The 16,827-nt window shown below is 43.9% G+C and overlaps 1 protein-coding gene across 2 annotated transcripts in view; it reads left to right on the top strand.

Annotated features, from left to right (window-relative positions):
- Positions 1-13,424, top strand: part of TRDMT1 (tRNA aspartic acid methyltransferase 1) — a 248,182-nt gene extending 234,758 nt beyond the window's left edge. For both annotated transcript variants that reach the window (XM_078663576.1, XM_078663577.1), the window contains one exon: positions 12,647-13,424. In XM_078663576.1, coding sequence (XP_078519702.1) covers positions 12,647-12,747 — 101 coding nt within the window. In that variant the 3' untranslated portion in view covers positions 12,748-13,424. The remainder of the gene's footprint in view (positions 1-12,646) is intronic.
- Positions 13,425-16,827: the final 3,403 nt, after the last annotated feature.

Consider the following 16,827-nt stretch of genomic DNA (forward strand, 5'->3'; position numbering starts at 1 on the left):
CTGCAGATTACTTTTTTGCACACCTAAATACAATTAAAGCTCGCAAAATATTTGTGAATCGTACATTGTAATCTGGTGTGTCAATGTCACATAATGACACCACATGGAAGGATTTTAAAATTGTGGTTATTGTATGTTGCTTGTAGTGAGACATAACAATTATTCATGTTAAGTATTGTTTTTTCACAATCTCTAGATTCACTCAGTCTTTTACTCTCTTGGTGGCTTAATTTTCCATAAATATCCATATATCATCATGATTTTCAACAGATATTCCCCGAAGGATGTTCTAGTAGTTCCCACAGCTCCTGGAGAAAGACTGTCCCTCTAAGCAAAATATTGTGAAGTTGCACCCTCCACCAAAACTTTATGGCAAGGATTGATGGGGGAGGAGAGTCAGGGCTGAATGTTGGGGGGGAGGGGTCATTATTAGATTCAGGGGTACTTTTCTCTAGTTTATAATCCATACTAGATGTAGGATTTTTTAAAGAGCAGATGCGTTAAACAACCACATAAATAGACCAAAAATAATTGCTCCCCATAAGATGGGGTTTGTGAGCCCTCCACACTCCTGAGCCCCAGTACAACTGCACCTGCTGCACAAATGATAGCTGCGGCCCTCAGTATCAGGCTATCTCTACTGCCTCTTTCACCCATTCCCCAGCATGCCTGACCTTTCTCTCCATTCTTTAAAAAGGCCCTCTGTCCCTTCCAGAAAAAATCCATGGATCTTGCTCTTTTCTTTTTTGTCTCGGCCATTACTCTGAGGCCCTAGGGGTCCAGAGGATCAGGGCTTTGCATCTGAAAGTGACCATGCTGGCCTCCTACCTGCCAGCCCCTCGACTCACCTGAAAGAGCATCTGCATGTACAGTGTAATCGTAGGGGGCGGAATCTACAGGGAACGTCATGCCAATGCTTTGTACAAAAAGCAAAACAACCGTCCCTTCACCACACTCACTGGCCTCTATTAGGTTGTTGAGCTCATTGCAACCAATTCTCAACTGACGGTCTATTGTCAGGGAGGAGTCAAAAATACATTAAAGCTGTTTAGAAATGATTGCAGGTTCTTTTGTTGTGAAGACTTTAAGAAAATGCAGAGGCCAATGTTCAATTGTTCTGCGAATGGATAACCTTGTAGCACTTCAATGTCTTAAACCATTTGGGAGGGACCATGTCAATAACTCTTGCATGAACTAACAAAGAGTTTTTGGGTAATTTTGTGCAGCCCATCAGTTATCAGTCACCGTGGAGCCTGTGTCAGGTTTTCTCAACACCTCTTAATAGATTGGCATTCTAGAAATTTCATGAATTCAGTTGAATCCAGTGACATTTTGGAAAATTCAACAACTTTCGGTTCCTTTTCACATAGATCTATTTGCCTCTCATCTTTACTCCGCTTCCATATATTTTCAGCTAGAAACTAGATGCAGCAGCTCAGGGAGCAGATGCCTTCTTGTTGGACTGGTCAGGAAACTTGACGAGCCCTCCATTTATAACGAAACCTTGATGTATAGCCTGTATCAGTCGATAGAACGTTTCTCCAATATTGATAACACTATTTTCTAGATCTCAGATTTGGTTTCCAGTCCTCCTGAATCGATCAGAAATTCCAATCCTTATTCCATTATTCCCAGACCTACAGCATCACAATCTAATTCTATCAGGCGCCCAAGGCAAAACCAACAGTATTGAGGGGCACCTCGTCAGGATTTATTTTATTTATTTTATATTCTTCTATAGCGCAAGAATAGACCCCCGGAGGGGTATCTCCGCGCTTTGCCAGTGAATAAGTTCTCAGATGTTAATTAGGGAGGACAATGGAGCATTTAGAAAGAGAGATCAGTTACTGGGAAATAGATATGTTTTCAAGATCTTACGAAAGGTCAGATGATTGGTTAGAGTCCTTATCTCAAGAGGCAGGGAATTCCAGAGCTTTGGTCCCAGGTGGGCCAGGGCTCGCCCCCCTTGTCTGGCCTTTTTTATTCTGGGCACCTGCAGAAGCTGTTGGTTCACTGAGCGCAAGATGCGCCCAGGGGCATAAGGTAGGAAGATGTTGGCCAGATATTTAGGGCCTTTACCTATCACACTCTTGTGAATTGTGCATAGGGTCTTGAAGTGCACTCGTTTCTTTACTGGTAACCAATGAAGTTTGGTTAGCAGGGGAAGGGAGGGAGTTCTGGGAGGGGCGTTGAGGACTATCCTAGCTGCCGTATTTTGGATTACTTGCAGTTTTTTTAACTGCCCTTCATTTGCTCCCAAAAGAAGGCCGTTGCAGTAATCTACTCTGCTGATAATTAATGCCTGCACTAGAGTTTTTCTATGGCAGTCTGGCAGGTAGGGAAACACTCTCCTTAGCATGCCGATGGCTCGAAAACAGGTGCTTGCCACCTGGTTAACGTGGTCCTTGTAGGTAAGTGTTTGATCTATTAACACTCCTAAGTTTCTCACTGTGTTTTTGGGGCTAGGAACGGGGCCTAGTTCCAGGGGCCACCAGTCCGGTGTCCAGTACGTTATTGCTTGCCCAAACAACATGACCTCCGTTTTTCCTATATTGCATTGGAGGCAATTTGCTGACATCCAAGCAGATATTGCTCTCATTCCCTCTGCGAAAGATTTTTTTATCGCAGGTGTCAGATCTTTAAAGGGGAAGAGGAGTTGGGTGTCGTCAGCGTACGACACTGGTGTAAACCCAAATGATCTTGCTAGGTTGGCTAGGGGAGCCACATACACGTTGAAAAGTGTAGGGCTTAAACAAGAGCCCTGTGGCACTCCCTTATTGAGCTCCCTATGGATGGATTTGTGGGAGCCCAGCCTAACCTCTTGAGAGCGTCCTGACAGAAAGCTTTCCATCCATGCCAATGCCGTACCCTCCAAACCTACGTCTTTTAGTCGCTCAAGAAGCACTTTGTGAGACACCGTATCAAAAGCGGCGGAGAGATCCAACAGCACCAGAATCATGGAATTGCCCCCATCCAGTGCCATTCTGATGTTATTGGTCACTGTTTGGAGGGCAGATTCGGTGCTGTGGTTTGGCCTGAACCCAGATTGAGAGTAGTCCAGGCCCTCCGTCGCTTCTAGATGTTGTGACAGATAGGTGTTCACATGCTTCTCAGCTATCTTACTGATGTATGGCAAGAGTGAAATGGGACGCTGGTTGGAAAGGTCGGTCCATGGGGAAGCAGCTTTCTTGCGTATTGGGTTTACTACCGCCCTCTTCCACTCTGCTGGGACTTGTCCTTTCGTAAGAGATGTATTAATGACAACCTGTATAAAGGGGCCCAGGAGAGGGAGCAGGGAAGGAACCATCTTAGCTGGGGGAAGGTCATTTGGAGACCCTGATTTGATGTGGGTGATGAGGTGAGAGAGATCTGCACTTTCAATAAAGGGGAAGTGTGATATGGAACTTCCACTGTCTTTATCTTTGGGCGGGTCTAGAGGTATAATCCTGCTAGCTACATTCGTACTGTTATTGGCAGCCACTATTTTCTCGTATATAATATCAATTTTACTCTCAAAGAAGGACGATATATCGTCACATAAAGTCTGTGAGAACTCCTCTGAGCTTTCACATGCAGCAGGGTTTACAAAGTTTTGGAGAATTTTGAAAAGCTCCTTGGGACAGTTTGTGGCTTCTTCTAATTGTTGCAGAAGACGGTTTTTCCTAGCCTGTCTGATGTTTTTATAGTACTGGGATTGAACATGATGAAAGACCGCTCTTGTTTCCTCGGTCTTATGTTTCCTCCATTTTTTTTCGGCTTGCCTACATTTTTGTTTTTCCTCCCTTAACTCCTTAGTGTACCAACTTTCTTGTTTGGAGGCGGGGTGTTCTTTATATAGTTTTAAGGGGGCCAAGGTGTCGATAGCTTGTTTGATAGAGCCTGTAAGCTTAGCCAATGCTGCATCTACTGTATCTTCTACTGATATGGTGGGTATTACCCACGTTTCCTGTAGATTGCTTAGGGAAATTTTGTGCCATTGACGGCGCCAGGAGGGAAGGGAGGGTCCTTTATTTGTCGGTCTTTTGGGAGTTGAGAGTATAAATTCTAGGAGAAAGTGATCTGTCCATAATATCTCTCTGGCTGGAAGACAGATGACCTTAGGACCATTAGAGAGAACAAGGTCTAACGTGTGGCCACCATTATGCGTGGGTCCAGTGTTTTTGATCTCTAGACCTACGTTTAGCAAATCGGTGGTTAGGGTATGAGATTCAGGTAAATTTGGTAAGTCTACATGAATGTTGAAGTCTCCAAGAAGAATGAAGTCTTCATTTGATTTAAGTTGGGGGGCTAATAGTTCTTGGAGAAGGAGAGAAAAATCAGGGTTTGGTCCTGGTGGGCGGTAAACAAGGGCTCCTTTCCAAAAAGTGTGGCTAGGAAGAGCAATTTTAAAAAACATAACTTCTAATTGCAGACTTTGATATTGTGAGAGTATAGTGACCTTTAAATCATCCTTATGTATGATTGCTAGGCCACCGCCTGTCTTCCCTTCTCTGTCTAGGTGTTTCAATTTGTATCCGGTTGGGATCCCTATTGTTACAGCTGTGATGGTGTGGGGTTTCATCCAAGTTTCAGTGAGGAAACATATGTCTGGTTGGATAGAGTTAACCAGGTCCCATACCTCATGCTGGTGTTTAGGCAGGGATCTTCCATTTAGGAGAAAAGCCTTCAGCCCGGTAGCAAGGGCTCCTACCTTGGGCGGGGCGTTGTTACCAAGTAATCGATGATGACATTGGAAACATGAGAATGCTCCCACTACGGTGTGCCATGGTATTTTTGAACTACATGCTGTGTATGGTTTTAAATCTAGTAGAGCCTGAGTAGTATAGGTAATACGATGTGGACACATACCTGAACATAAAAAGATAATGAGGGCAGTGTCCCTGGCCCCTGTGCCCGACCTGTCGCGGACGGGCGCAGACGGGCAGCTCTTTGGCGGATATTAACCGATTTGCTAAACTGCTTCATTTAAACAAAGAAATATATTGGCGACTCTAATGAAGGCCTTCGGATTCCATAATAACTAAAGATTAAACCGTAGTCTAGAATGTCAACTGTTATGTAGGAAAATTGAACTAAATAATTCCCCACAAATAATCCACATGCCTAATATTTCCCAGTTTAGGTTAATACAATCTTGACCCAATTTATATGAAGAGACAGAGGAAACAAACACTTACATATCTTGCTGAACATTTCAGAAAGGTGGCTCACTGAATGAAAGGCCCAGTGTCTCATACACCTTTTAAACATTTGGGTCCAAATAACAAACCCTACTTTTTATAGCACTGTCTACAATGTGGTGCAGCGGTCAAGGGTGCCATGCAAAGTACGAAACTTCGATTGCCGATTATTTGCTATTCAGGACTGCATTAGTAAGCCTGACAGTGGAGAGCACAGCTGTGTAACCTTCTTCTCCCAAAGGCGGCAATCGAAGATTCATACTTCGCATGGCAGCCTTGACCCTCTGCACCACATTATGGTTTTAATCCCTTTGCATCGGATAACGCCGGAATAAGCTTCCCCCCCCCTCGCGCAGTTTCAAGTGATTGCTCCAATTGCACGCTACTTCACTCATTCGCACCCTCACAGGCAGACGTCAGTCACAGTTGGAATAGCTCCACACTTTCAGGTCCAAGTTTCAGGAATTCATGACCCTTGCCGCATTCTGCTTACTTCCTCGCTACCTTTCTCCCCGGCACCGCCCGGTTTTGAATTCAGCCTGCTCACAATTGCTATGCCCTGAAGATGATCTCAAATAGCTGAGATCGAAACATCGCGACCCCCTAGAACAAGAACTCTGTACACTTTGTATAATTTATTCTTGAGGAGTTCTCCTAGGTGTTGTCAATGCGATGTTTATATTTTACAGTCACCCCCACTTAGCACGTCATGCTTTCTGTCACTTTACTATGTGAGCACTTGAATTTTTTCTTGCATAATTTCATAAAAGAAATAACAAACATTATTTTTTCTTACACGTCCCTGTTCATATTACTTATCACTCCCTGAGATATTTATTATCTATCTCAACTTTAGAGCATTGTCGCTAATTATGACACCACTTCCTTCCTTGGACCTTTTTGGCCACATAAGAACCATTGTTTTTCTAAAACATTAGTCTAACCCAGGTTCACTTATTGGGGTCCCCTTGTTTTCCTTACTACTGCCCTTTATTATGATGTCATTCCCCTGGTTACAGAATGTTGTTATTTGAATTCCAAGGGTTGTTGATGTAAGTCTCTGGAAGGTGTGGAGATGAACTGTCATTAAACATAGTGCTCTTACACTTACCTGTCTCAGTGTAATCTCTACATCGGATTTTACACCACAATTCTGAAAATGTAACTTTTAGAAAGCTGCCATTTCTTGTCCTAACCATTTGGTGACTGCAGCCTGTTTCCTGGGTGTTAGACCTGGCATCATTGGCATGAGTCTCTCCTCCATTTTCTTCTGTTTGCCTCCTCTGTTTACGATGTTTTTGCTGGTATATTGCTTTGGGCACTGTGCCACTGCTGATCAGTGCCACGGTGCAAGTGCTCCCTATGTGAAATTGATGTATTGATTGGATTCCATCTTTGGCTTATTTGGTTTACTGTCAGTCCCCAGTAGCGTGCACCAGGAGTGCCAGGGCTTGTAAATACAAATGCTGCTAGTGGGCTTGCAGCACATGTTGTGCCACCCACAAGAGCGGCCTAGTAAAAGTATGCCTGAAGGTCTGCCATTGCTAGACCATGTGCAGTCTGACTGTCACGCGGGCTGCGCAAGTACACCTACTTGCCAGTCCCTAAACCTTCCCTTAACTTCATGTTAGCGACCCCTATGGTAAGCCCAAGGGCAGGGTGCATTGTAAGCATAAGGTAGGACAAGCCTGACAAGGTTGGCATGTCCTAATAGTGAATTACAGCCATATTCGTTTTTCACTATTGCAAGGTAACCTGCTCTCCATAAGTTAGAATGGGCTGCCAGGATTATTAATGCTATAATCCTAGCGGGCTCGGGGAGCATGGTGCAATGTCGAGTTTGGTATCCCTGAACTCAGGGTTTAATAACGCATCCGTTTGGGTGGATGGTTTTTGGACTCTGTGTTTGAAAATAGCACTTTTAGAAAGTAGCTATTTTCTTGTCTAACTGTCTACCGGTCTCTGGTGGTTCTGGTGTGCGTGTGACAGGAGCTGGGTGGCTCCAGAGGTCTGAATGAGTCAGTGTGGGGTGAGTGGAGCATTTGCATTGAGAGTAGGGGAAGAGTAGCTCCTGATAGCCTGCCCTGCCTGATACAATGCTGGCTCCACCCCCCTGCCAGGCGACTGATGACTCTGTGCCTGCCAGGGACTTTCCTGGCCCCACCTCCTGCCGGGCGACTGATGGCCCTGCCCCTGCCAGTGACAATGCTGGCTCCGCTCCTGCTGGGCGGCTGAAGACTCTGCCCTGCACAGTGAATAGGCCAGGTGCCTCGGCCTGGCAACACCCACAACAAACCCAAGATGGGGGGAAATTCCCCTGCATGGACAAAGGGATCAAAGCCAAAAAGGGGTATAAGAGAAGGACCCCTGAACCAAGAATTCAGATCACTTCTGACAAGGAAACCTGAACCAAGGACAAGAAGCCTGCTGATCCAAGGACTTGCCTACCCCTTCTGCCAGTGTGCTGTTTGTTGGGGGAATCCTGCAGTTGCTTCTTTATTTTTGCCAAGGAACCAGGAGAGAGGAACTGAGTGTGTACTCTCAAACTTTGCCAAGGAAAATCTCCACGGGCTGGAAGAGTGCCAGCCTCCTGTTGAAGTCACAGGGCCAAAGGACTTCATTTATTTGCTGAAAGTGCTTGTTGCTGGAACCTGAAAATCCAGCGCCTCTGAAGAATCCAGCAATCTCGACGCCGACGGACACCGCCGAATCCAGCTCGACATCGTGAGTGCAGCTCCTGTGTCCCGCACCTTAGACGCCGGCCGCCGGACCCGATCGACGCCAGTAGCGACGCCAGTGAGTAGCGAGTTCGGCTCCAGCTCCAAGTGACCCTGTGTCGACGCCGCCGCTGATCGCATCGACGCCGAGCCCTCTCGACGCCGTGAGCGCTGCTCACTCTTGCAACATCGACATCGACGACGACGCCGTATCCTGCTTCACCTCGTGAGCGCTGCTCCTGCCTGACATCTTTCGACGCCGCTGCAGATCGCCCCGACTCCGAGGCCCGATCGACGCCGAAGACGCGACGCCGGACATCTCGACGCCGCTGATCATCTAGTGCTTCACTTTTCCAAGGTACTGTGTTGTGGGGGTCTGTGCGACTCCGGGCTCGACGTAGCGCTCCTCGCGGTCGACGCCGAACCTTTGGATTAACTTTGCCTCGACGTCGTGTGACTCCCGTGTGGGTTATATTGTTGCCAAGAACTGTGTTTTAAAGAAGAAGAGTTGCTTTTGTTACTAAAGACTTTTTGTGCTAAGAAGAAACCGTGCTTGAACTATTATTTTTCCTTCCAAGAGTATTTATTAAGATTGTGGTATATTTTTGTCGTTATTTGGTCTTGTGCTAAGCCTTATATAAACATTCTTATTTTTATAATACTACTGTGTCGTGTCCATTTGTAGTGTACTCACTTTATTACTGTATGTGGTCATAAATGCTTAACGCACTGCCTCTGAGATAAGCCTGTCTGCTTTGCCAAGCTACCAAGGGGGTGAGTAGGGGTTATCTAAGTGTGTGATCCCCTTGCCCTGACTAGAAAAGGTGTGTCCTTATTTGTCAGAAGTGTATACCTCTGCCAACTAGAGACAGCCGCTTCTAGCAGTGGGTGTCATGACTTGGTGTAGTTTGACTTTGTGTATTCCTCCCAGACAGTCACACATTGGGGGGACTCAGTGTTGGCAGGATGGGCCATCCTGACACAATGGGGGAGGATCTGTGCACAGCCCCATTTGCACTTCAAAGCAAATACCTTCATTCTAGCCTTTTGTGCCCCCAGTCATCCTGGGTCCAGGGCAGGGAGGCAGGAAATTCCAAACACCTCTGTGAATGAATGAATGAATGAATGAAAGTGCCTTTGTATAGCACACTGTTACTCCAAAGAGTGTCCTGGCGCTATGGACTTCTATAGTTACTGCACCGGGGTTCAAAGCAGATTAAGCTGTATTAAAAAGCCATATCTTTAGTTTCTTTCTGAACATGGAGGTTTCAGAGATGGTCCAAAATTCATGAAGTAGTTTATTCCAGTCAGATGGTCTTAGAAAGGAGAAAGGTCTGCTTCCTGCCCTAGATCGTCGGATCCTAGGAAGTTTAGCCAAAGAAGCATTGGCAGAGCAAAGACATCTGGAGGGGACATAGAAACTAATCTATTCCCTAAGATATCCGCCACTGGTCTGGCTAAGGGCCCTGTGAACCAGAACAAGGGACTTAAATAGAGTCTCTTTTTTTATAGGAAGCCAGTGCAGAAATGTGTGGACACAGGATCTCAAAGGCAATCGCAAGAGAGTGCGAGGAGCTGCATTCTGGACTACCTGCAATTTGTTGATAAAATAATCCAGAAGGCACAGATACAAGGCATTGCAATAGTCAAGCCTTGATGATATAAGAGCTACTGTCGCATGTTTCATGGTAGTAAAAGATAAAAAGTGCACACACATTTCTCAGAACACGCCCTACTACAGCATTTAGGTGAGGAACAAAGGAGAGACTGTCATCAAATTTGATGCCTTCACAGAATTTGCATGGTGCTCTGGGAGAGGTGTGTCTGCTGGCCAGAAAGACTGCCAAGTTTCTGGGGCTTTCACTCAGAAAAACAGAAACTCATTTTATCCTGCATTGCTTTTAAGCTGATGGTATTAGAGCCACTGTAAGACAGCTGTCAAACAGGTTCTGATTTTTTTCACCAGCGAAATCTACATCCTGCTCCCAGGAGAACAGTAACTGGGTGTCATCAGCATAAGAGATTATTTTTTCTCCCAGGTCCTCAGCGTGTAAGGCAAGATGAGTAAGATGGATATTAAGTAAAGTGGGGCTTTAAGTGGAGCCTTGATGTACTCCCACTCGCAGTTGGTGTGACCCAGTCGAGAAAGGAGGGATGCAGACCTCTTGACCTCTATCTTCAAGAAATGAGGCGAGCCGGTCTAAATCTTTACCGCCAATTCCAATAGATTAGAGATGGGCTGGGAGAGTTTCTTGGGGTACCATATCGAAGGCTGCTCAGAGATCTAACATATTCAGTAGTGCCTTCCCATCGACATTTAATGTACTCCTGATGTAACCTTCCACTTCCACTAGCGCCGTGTCTGTGCTGAAACAGGGGCAGAAGCCTGACTGGCTCGGATGTAAAAGGTTATTGCTTTCCAGATACTGAGATAGTTGAAAGTTGACATGTTTCTCCAGTACATTAGAGAAGGCTGGAAGCAAAGAAATTGGTCTGTAGATAGCATGCTCTTGTGGATCAACCTAGGGCCTTTTTCAGCAAGGGTCATATTTTGGCTTGCTTCCAGGCCCACAGCACAACTGCTGATGTCAAAGACCTTTTCAAGAGTTAGTTGGCTAGGGGATTAATGCCACATTCTCAAAGCATCAGCACATTAGTGGGGCAAGGGTCCGCCAGCGAGCCAGACTTCAGGCCACAGAGAGCAGTGAGGGAGTCATCCAGGGAAATGGAATCAAATCTGGAGAGAGACGCTGAAGAGTTCTTCTCAAGGCCAAAGGACATACTGTCCCACGTAGCCCCCTCAGGCTGCGTGTTGGAAGCAAGGCTGGCCAGAATATTCAGAATCTTATCATGAAAATAGAATGCCAACTGTTCACACCACTCAGCTGAGGGTATTTGGCATCTGGATGTAGCCTTAGGGGACATAAGGTTTTGCACTATTTTGAAAATCTCTCTCATTTTATTACCTGCCCTTTCAATTCTGCCCTCCAGGTAGGCTTTAACCTCCCTGTTATATTCTTTTAGGGATAACCTATAATGAGCTTTAGAGTTAGGATTGTAAGATTTCCTAAACTGTCTTTTGAAGAACTTATACTGGCTCTTGCCCTCTTTGAGAGCATCTGTTTACCAGGGCAAGATGGCTTGACATCCGCGAGATTTCAGGCACCAGCTCCTGGGCGATGTCACCAATCCAAATATCTAAAAGACCAGCATTGGTGATCACATCATCCATGAAAGAAGGAATTCTCCAGAGTGAAAACTCCAGAAGCTTCTTCCACTTTAAAGCTGGCACCAGGTATAAAATTAGGACCCTCAGACCCACTTTTCAGTTCACTTCTGGACCTGCTGAGGACTCCCAGAGGACTGACTGTCCTGCTGCCTGTGGCCTGCTTTGTACTTCAGAGGACTGCCCTGCAGCACCAAGAGGACTGCCCAGCTGCCTCAGGCCTGCCTTGTGCCCTCTGTGGACTGCCCTGCTGCTTGAGACCTGCTTTTGTACTTGCACCCAAGACTTCCAGGGTAACTCCAAGAGCTTTTTTGCTGGCCTCCTGATTGAGCTTCATGTAGAGAAAAGGCTCCAACTCTCTTGAACCCGCACCTGGATGCAGCCTGAGAGAGTCCTGATCCTCCAAGTGCTGCCCCTCCATTCTTGGAACCTTGGAACTGGTGCTAAAGGTGCCCGGATAACCTACATTCAAACTTGGGGGAGAATATTTTCAGCCAAAAGATCTCTGAGAACAGAGAGTAGACAGGACCTACCTGCTGTCAAATCCGCCCAATGTGCATTGCTGACGGCCTCTCTTCGCTGTAGCTTCTGCTATATTCTTCTCTGCATCAGCAAATCCTGTTCTGCAATTCCTCGCAGAATGGGTATCTAACCTCATGGAACCCTCATCGGCTACAGACTGCAGCTTCATCCTGCTGGAGGTTTTCAACTTCCATAAAAGAGAATATGTCCCAATGTAGAAATCTTCACTGTGACTTCATCCAGCGGCTCCCCGACGACGACGCCTCCTCCTCGGACACCACCAGCTGCCTTGCCCCTCTGAACTTTCCCTTCTCAGTTGTTTTTTTTCCCCAAAATTCTTCTAAGTCCAAAGGTAAACAGAGATCAGGCCCAATCCATTTCTTGTATCCAAACCGTGCTCCATCGCTGGCTACCATATCTTTCAACTTTGCTCCAGTCTCACTCAAATAAATGTCCACGATTGGCGCTTTGTTCTTTTAGGCTCTATTTTTCAATTCAAACTTTACAAATTCATAACTTTGTTTCTACTGATTGGATTTTTGTCACTTTGGTGTCAAATTATTTGTTAACTTCTACTCTATTTTCCTAAAGTGGTGCAGGCTTTTTCTTATGTCATGTTTTCACTTTGTGGCTATTTAAGTACTGCATAAATATTTTACACATTGTCTCTAAGTTAACTTTGACTGCTTTTGTGTCAAGCATCCAAGAGGTAAGCACATGTTAGTCTAGTGACTTTTTGTGGTTCACCCTGACGAGGATAGTGGCTGTTACTTGAGAGGGGCTCTCTCCCCCCTCAACCACCAACCGAATTTCTCACAGGCTTCAGTTCCATTTTTATCAGACTTTACCACTGCAAATTGTATAGCAGCGCTTCAGATTTGCTTCTCCGGCTTATACTACATGCAGAGTAGCACAATTTAGCTTGTCTTGGGAATTAACTTTCTTAGCACATCCCTAAAATGTTCAATAAATATCTTCAATTTTGTGTATCTTTGTTGCAGATTTTCCGGACAAGGTTACAGTAAGGCAACGCTACCGTCTTCTTGGCAACAGTCTGAATGTGCATATTGTGGCCCAGCTCATTTCTCTTTTGCTCAGATAACCGTGACATGGATAAGAATTGTGGAAATCAAACAACATCTGCTTGTCAGGCATCTTCAATCGTATTTGGATGAAAAAATACATGTGGGCTGTTTAGTGGAAGAGGCTATATTTGAATCCTAATGTCAAACTTTTTTGGGGAGCGGAAACATCAATTAGGGATGTTGTTCTGGTGCCTATAATGTAGCAATAAGTCTTTCCATTACTAATTATGTACTAGATAAGTTACATTGTGGCAGTACTTTGCCCACTTAGATTTTTGTATGTGGCATGATAAGAAAAACACCAAACCAATCTGCAAAGTGTATGAGGTTTTAATAACTATCTGACATTTTATTTGATTTTATAGCAAAGTAAGTGGTTGGTATTCGTGAACGGTCCACTAATGCCTTATTTAGAGTTTGCAGATGGTACACTCTGTCATAAGTGTGGGGGATGTCCCATCTGCCATATTACAAGTGCTTTATATTCTATGATACTTGTAATATTGCAGACTGGATTTATTACCCGCCAAACTCTAAATAAGGCCCTTAGTGAATAATATAATTTTAGCATTTTTTCTGACTGCTGTGTATTGACATTATACAAAAAAAGATCTAGGAGGCTAGAATTCGTTGAAATATAGATTTGCAAATATGTAAAATTATTTTTTTAATAAAAAGAATTATTTGTACAGTGTTTTACATTTTATTTTTCTTAATTCAAGCAATACTTTTGTTATGGAGGGGTGTAATTTATGTGGGCTTATTTTGAGATCACTCATTTCATAATCATGACCTGCTATAGAAAATTATATTCAGTTTGAAAACCACTGCTGAACTTGAATTTCCAGTGTGGATGCTCACTGTGCGAATGAGGAGATGAAAATCATTTTTTATTCCTTATTTTCTGTTTTGATAAGCTTATGAAATCATTGTTAAACTATTAATTGATTTAGGTTATAGAATCAACATCAGAAAGAAGTGAAAGTTGGTTTGAAATATTTTATACAGATATACAGAATGAGAACAAGTGTCTTCTATGTTGACACTTCTGTGGTCTATAATGGTGGTTCTTAACTGTTTTGACTTCTGTGGACCCCCAATGAATCACTACTGGAAGTCTTACACCTGGACACAAGTAATTTCTATGATCAGAACCACAAAATGATTCAGAAGTACAGAAACAAGTATACATCAAACAAATGATAAAATATTTAATTCACTAACCAAAAATACACTAACATCACATTTTTAATTATAACAGGAGCAGTGGAGCTTTTAAAAAAATATGCTAGATTCTTGCCTATCAGTTTGTCTTTTTTGCTCCTAATGCATGGTTTTTGTTTGTTGATGCATATCAATACTTTTGAGCCCACCAATAGTCCATATCAATTCTATTTTCCGTATTTGCACTGCGCCCAGGAATCAAGCTGAGACTTTTGTTTATGTCAATGCTTGTTCTGCTTTGCCAACATTTTTGCAATAATTTATTGTGGGTAAGGTATTGGGCCCTAGTCAATCTGAACGAAAACCATTGGCTAAAAGAAAATAATAAAAATGGGTCTCAATAAGCACACGTTGCCATAGTTATCCCTGGCACTCAAGGGAACTACTGTGTGTGTGGCTGTTCTCCTTGTGAAAGTGCAGAATGCTATCACTCACAGTAAAGTGGATGAAGTGGGCTGACCCATTGCCCATGCAGTATGCTGTGGTGGGCAGAAGAAAAATGTAAATAACACAAAAACAGACCAGAGAAGAAGGCGGACTGAAAGTACCTACATGAAAATGTTATGTATAGAATTTAGATAAGATCAAAATATGATCGCCAACACCAGACCTAAAGAGGTGAGGTTTAATGCCTTTCGGGCATTGCAAACATACTATGCAACTCTGTCCCCATGAAATTACGAAGCGCCCATCAGTGCTTTCCTTTGCGGAAAGTGCAGAAGGCACTACTTTATAGCAACCTTCATGTGTCCTCGACAGCACTTACTTTCCTATTTTGGGCTTTAGCGATGCGTAAGAATGATGACGATGATGATGGTGACAGTCGTAGACCCCTGGGTAGGTGTTATAAACCCCCAGGGGTTCACGGACACCAGATTAAGAACCACTGCTCCAAAGGAATGGTTTGAAGCAGTTTATTGTTCGCAAGTATTGCTTAAAAATGTATACATTGATTTAAAAAAACACCCTACAGATATCGATTGAGGTTGGGACTATTTTTGTGTAATATGGCTAGGGCCAGACTGGGAGTTTTCCCGGTGGGCTGGGAGCTGGTTTTGTGCCCTGGGGAGGCCGATTTTGCAGTAGTGCTGCAATATGGGACCCCTATGACAAGAGCAGGAACTGTGCTTCTTACTACCACCTTCCCCTCCACTCCTGGGGCCAGTCGAACAGCAATCTGCCAGGGCCGGTTGCTGTTCCCAGTCCGACAGGGAATACGACATCGTTAAAGGTTGGCAAAAAATCAAAGTAAGGCACAGGGCAGATCAGACTTTTCTTACTGCCAGCTCATTAAATTAACAGTTAATCGCTTTATGATTTTAAATCCCTTGACCTAGGATGTGAGAGAAAAATCCTCTCTCTGGCCAATGTTGTGAGCTTAACCAGCTCTGTTTTCAAACTGTTCACTGACTGCACATCCAAGATAAGCTCACAATTGTTTTCCCACACCAGTCCTATGTCGCCTGAATAAGGGTTGGATTCCAGTGGATCTTGTGATAACCACAAGGTCTTCTTTTACACCTTTTCATTGGAGGGGGAGCAGTAAGGGGTGAAGAAACACTTGGATATTATTTAACCGCAACTTTAATGGGACAATCTGCGCTATGGCCGTACAACATGACTTATAATATTGTGCTAATTTTCACTTGTCTTGAACCGGAGTCTGTGCAATGCTTCTAGCTATGAAGAAAAAGCAGACTTGATGCCTTGACCATCTGGTTCATGGGCAAAATGCGATTTGTGTCACATACATTTTTTGATGCTTGAATGCTTTTTGTTAAACAATTCTATATGTCCAAACAAAACACAAAATCAATTATACATCCAATGTTGTTGCACAATGAACTGTAAACAATAATGAACAAATGACATAAAATACTCACATGTATCAAGCAATATGAATCAATACCATATATGAATGACACCTGCATCATTAGTTACAATAAGCAGTCCTGTAGCTTACTACTTGAGCTAATATTTAATTGGGACTGCTACCACAAGGGCAGTATTTCTGTGGGGCTGAATCTTTAGAAAAATGCCTCCCTAGAAAACTAACTAGACATTTAACTAGTGAATGGCCCTTAGTGTCAAAAAAGGAAAAGCCGACGCGTTGCAATCCCTATATTGTATGACAGGATTTTCATCAGGGCTTGGCTCGGTGTAACCTGTGGGTTTAATAAAATAAACAAATAAGAATGAGCTCTTTCTCGCTATTGATTATGGCTATTGACTGTTGTAATCGGTGGGGTACCTTAATTTTTAAGGAGACTCCGTCAGTTTTCACAAAAAGTTAGGGGCTGTACCTATAACGGGAAAGACGGAGAGAGACACTAATATTTTGTTTCAATATCACTAATAGTTCAAATATGAAATGCATACAGACCCAGCCAGCAAATGTTAAGTACGTGAAAACTTACATTGCTTAGGGCGGTTTGTGGGAGAAATTACCTTAAGTCCTTTTGCCAGTTTAACCTGCATCAGACTTGGAAACAAAACCACACTGCTCGAAGGGGAAAAGGGTGCGTCTCAAGTGCGGAACCCTCTATTTAAAAAAAATGATTTCACGTTACATATTTGCTTTTCTTCGGAATGCATTCTTGAGGTTTATGCTGCCTTGGAGCTTACTTACGTTTATGTGAGCTCTTGTGTCTCATGTGTAATTCGTGCTGGCGGAGATTCGTTTACGCATGTTTAGGGAGATGGTCTGTTCAAATTGAAGGGGGAGCACAAATCAGCGTTTTAGTCCGTGCGCCCCTTTTCCCGTTCGAGCAGTGTGCGGGAGAGAGAATCTGACATGCTCTGAAGTAATTTTCTTATTTTACAAAAAATAGCACACCCATCTCAGTTTATTTAACTGGTTAAGAGAACTCAAT

Source organism: Lissotriton helveticus, chromosome 10 (genome assembly GCF_964261635.1).
Source record: "Lissotriton helveticus chromosome 10, aLisHel1.1, whole genome shotgun sequence".
NCBI classification, from domain to species: domain Eukaryota; kingdom Metazoa; phylum Chordata; class Amphibia; order Caudata; family Salamandridae; genus Lissotriton; species Lissotriton helveticus.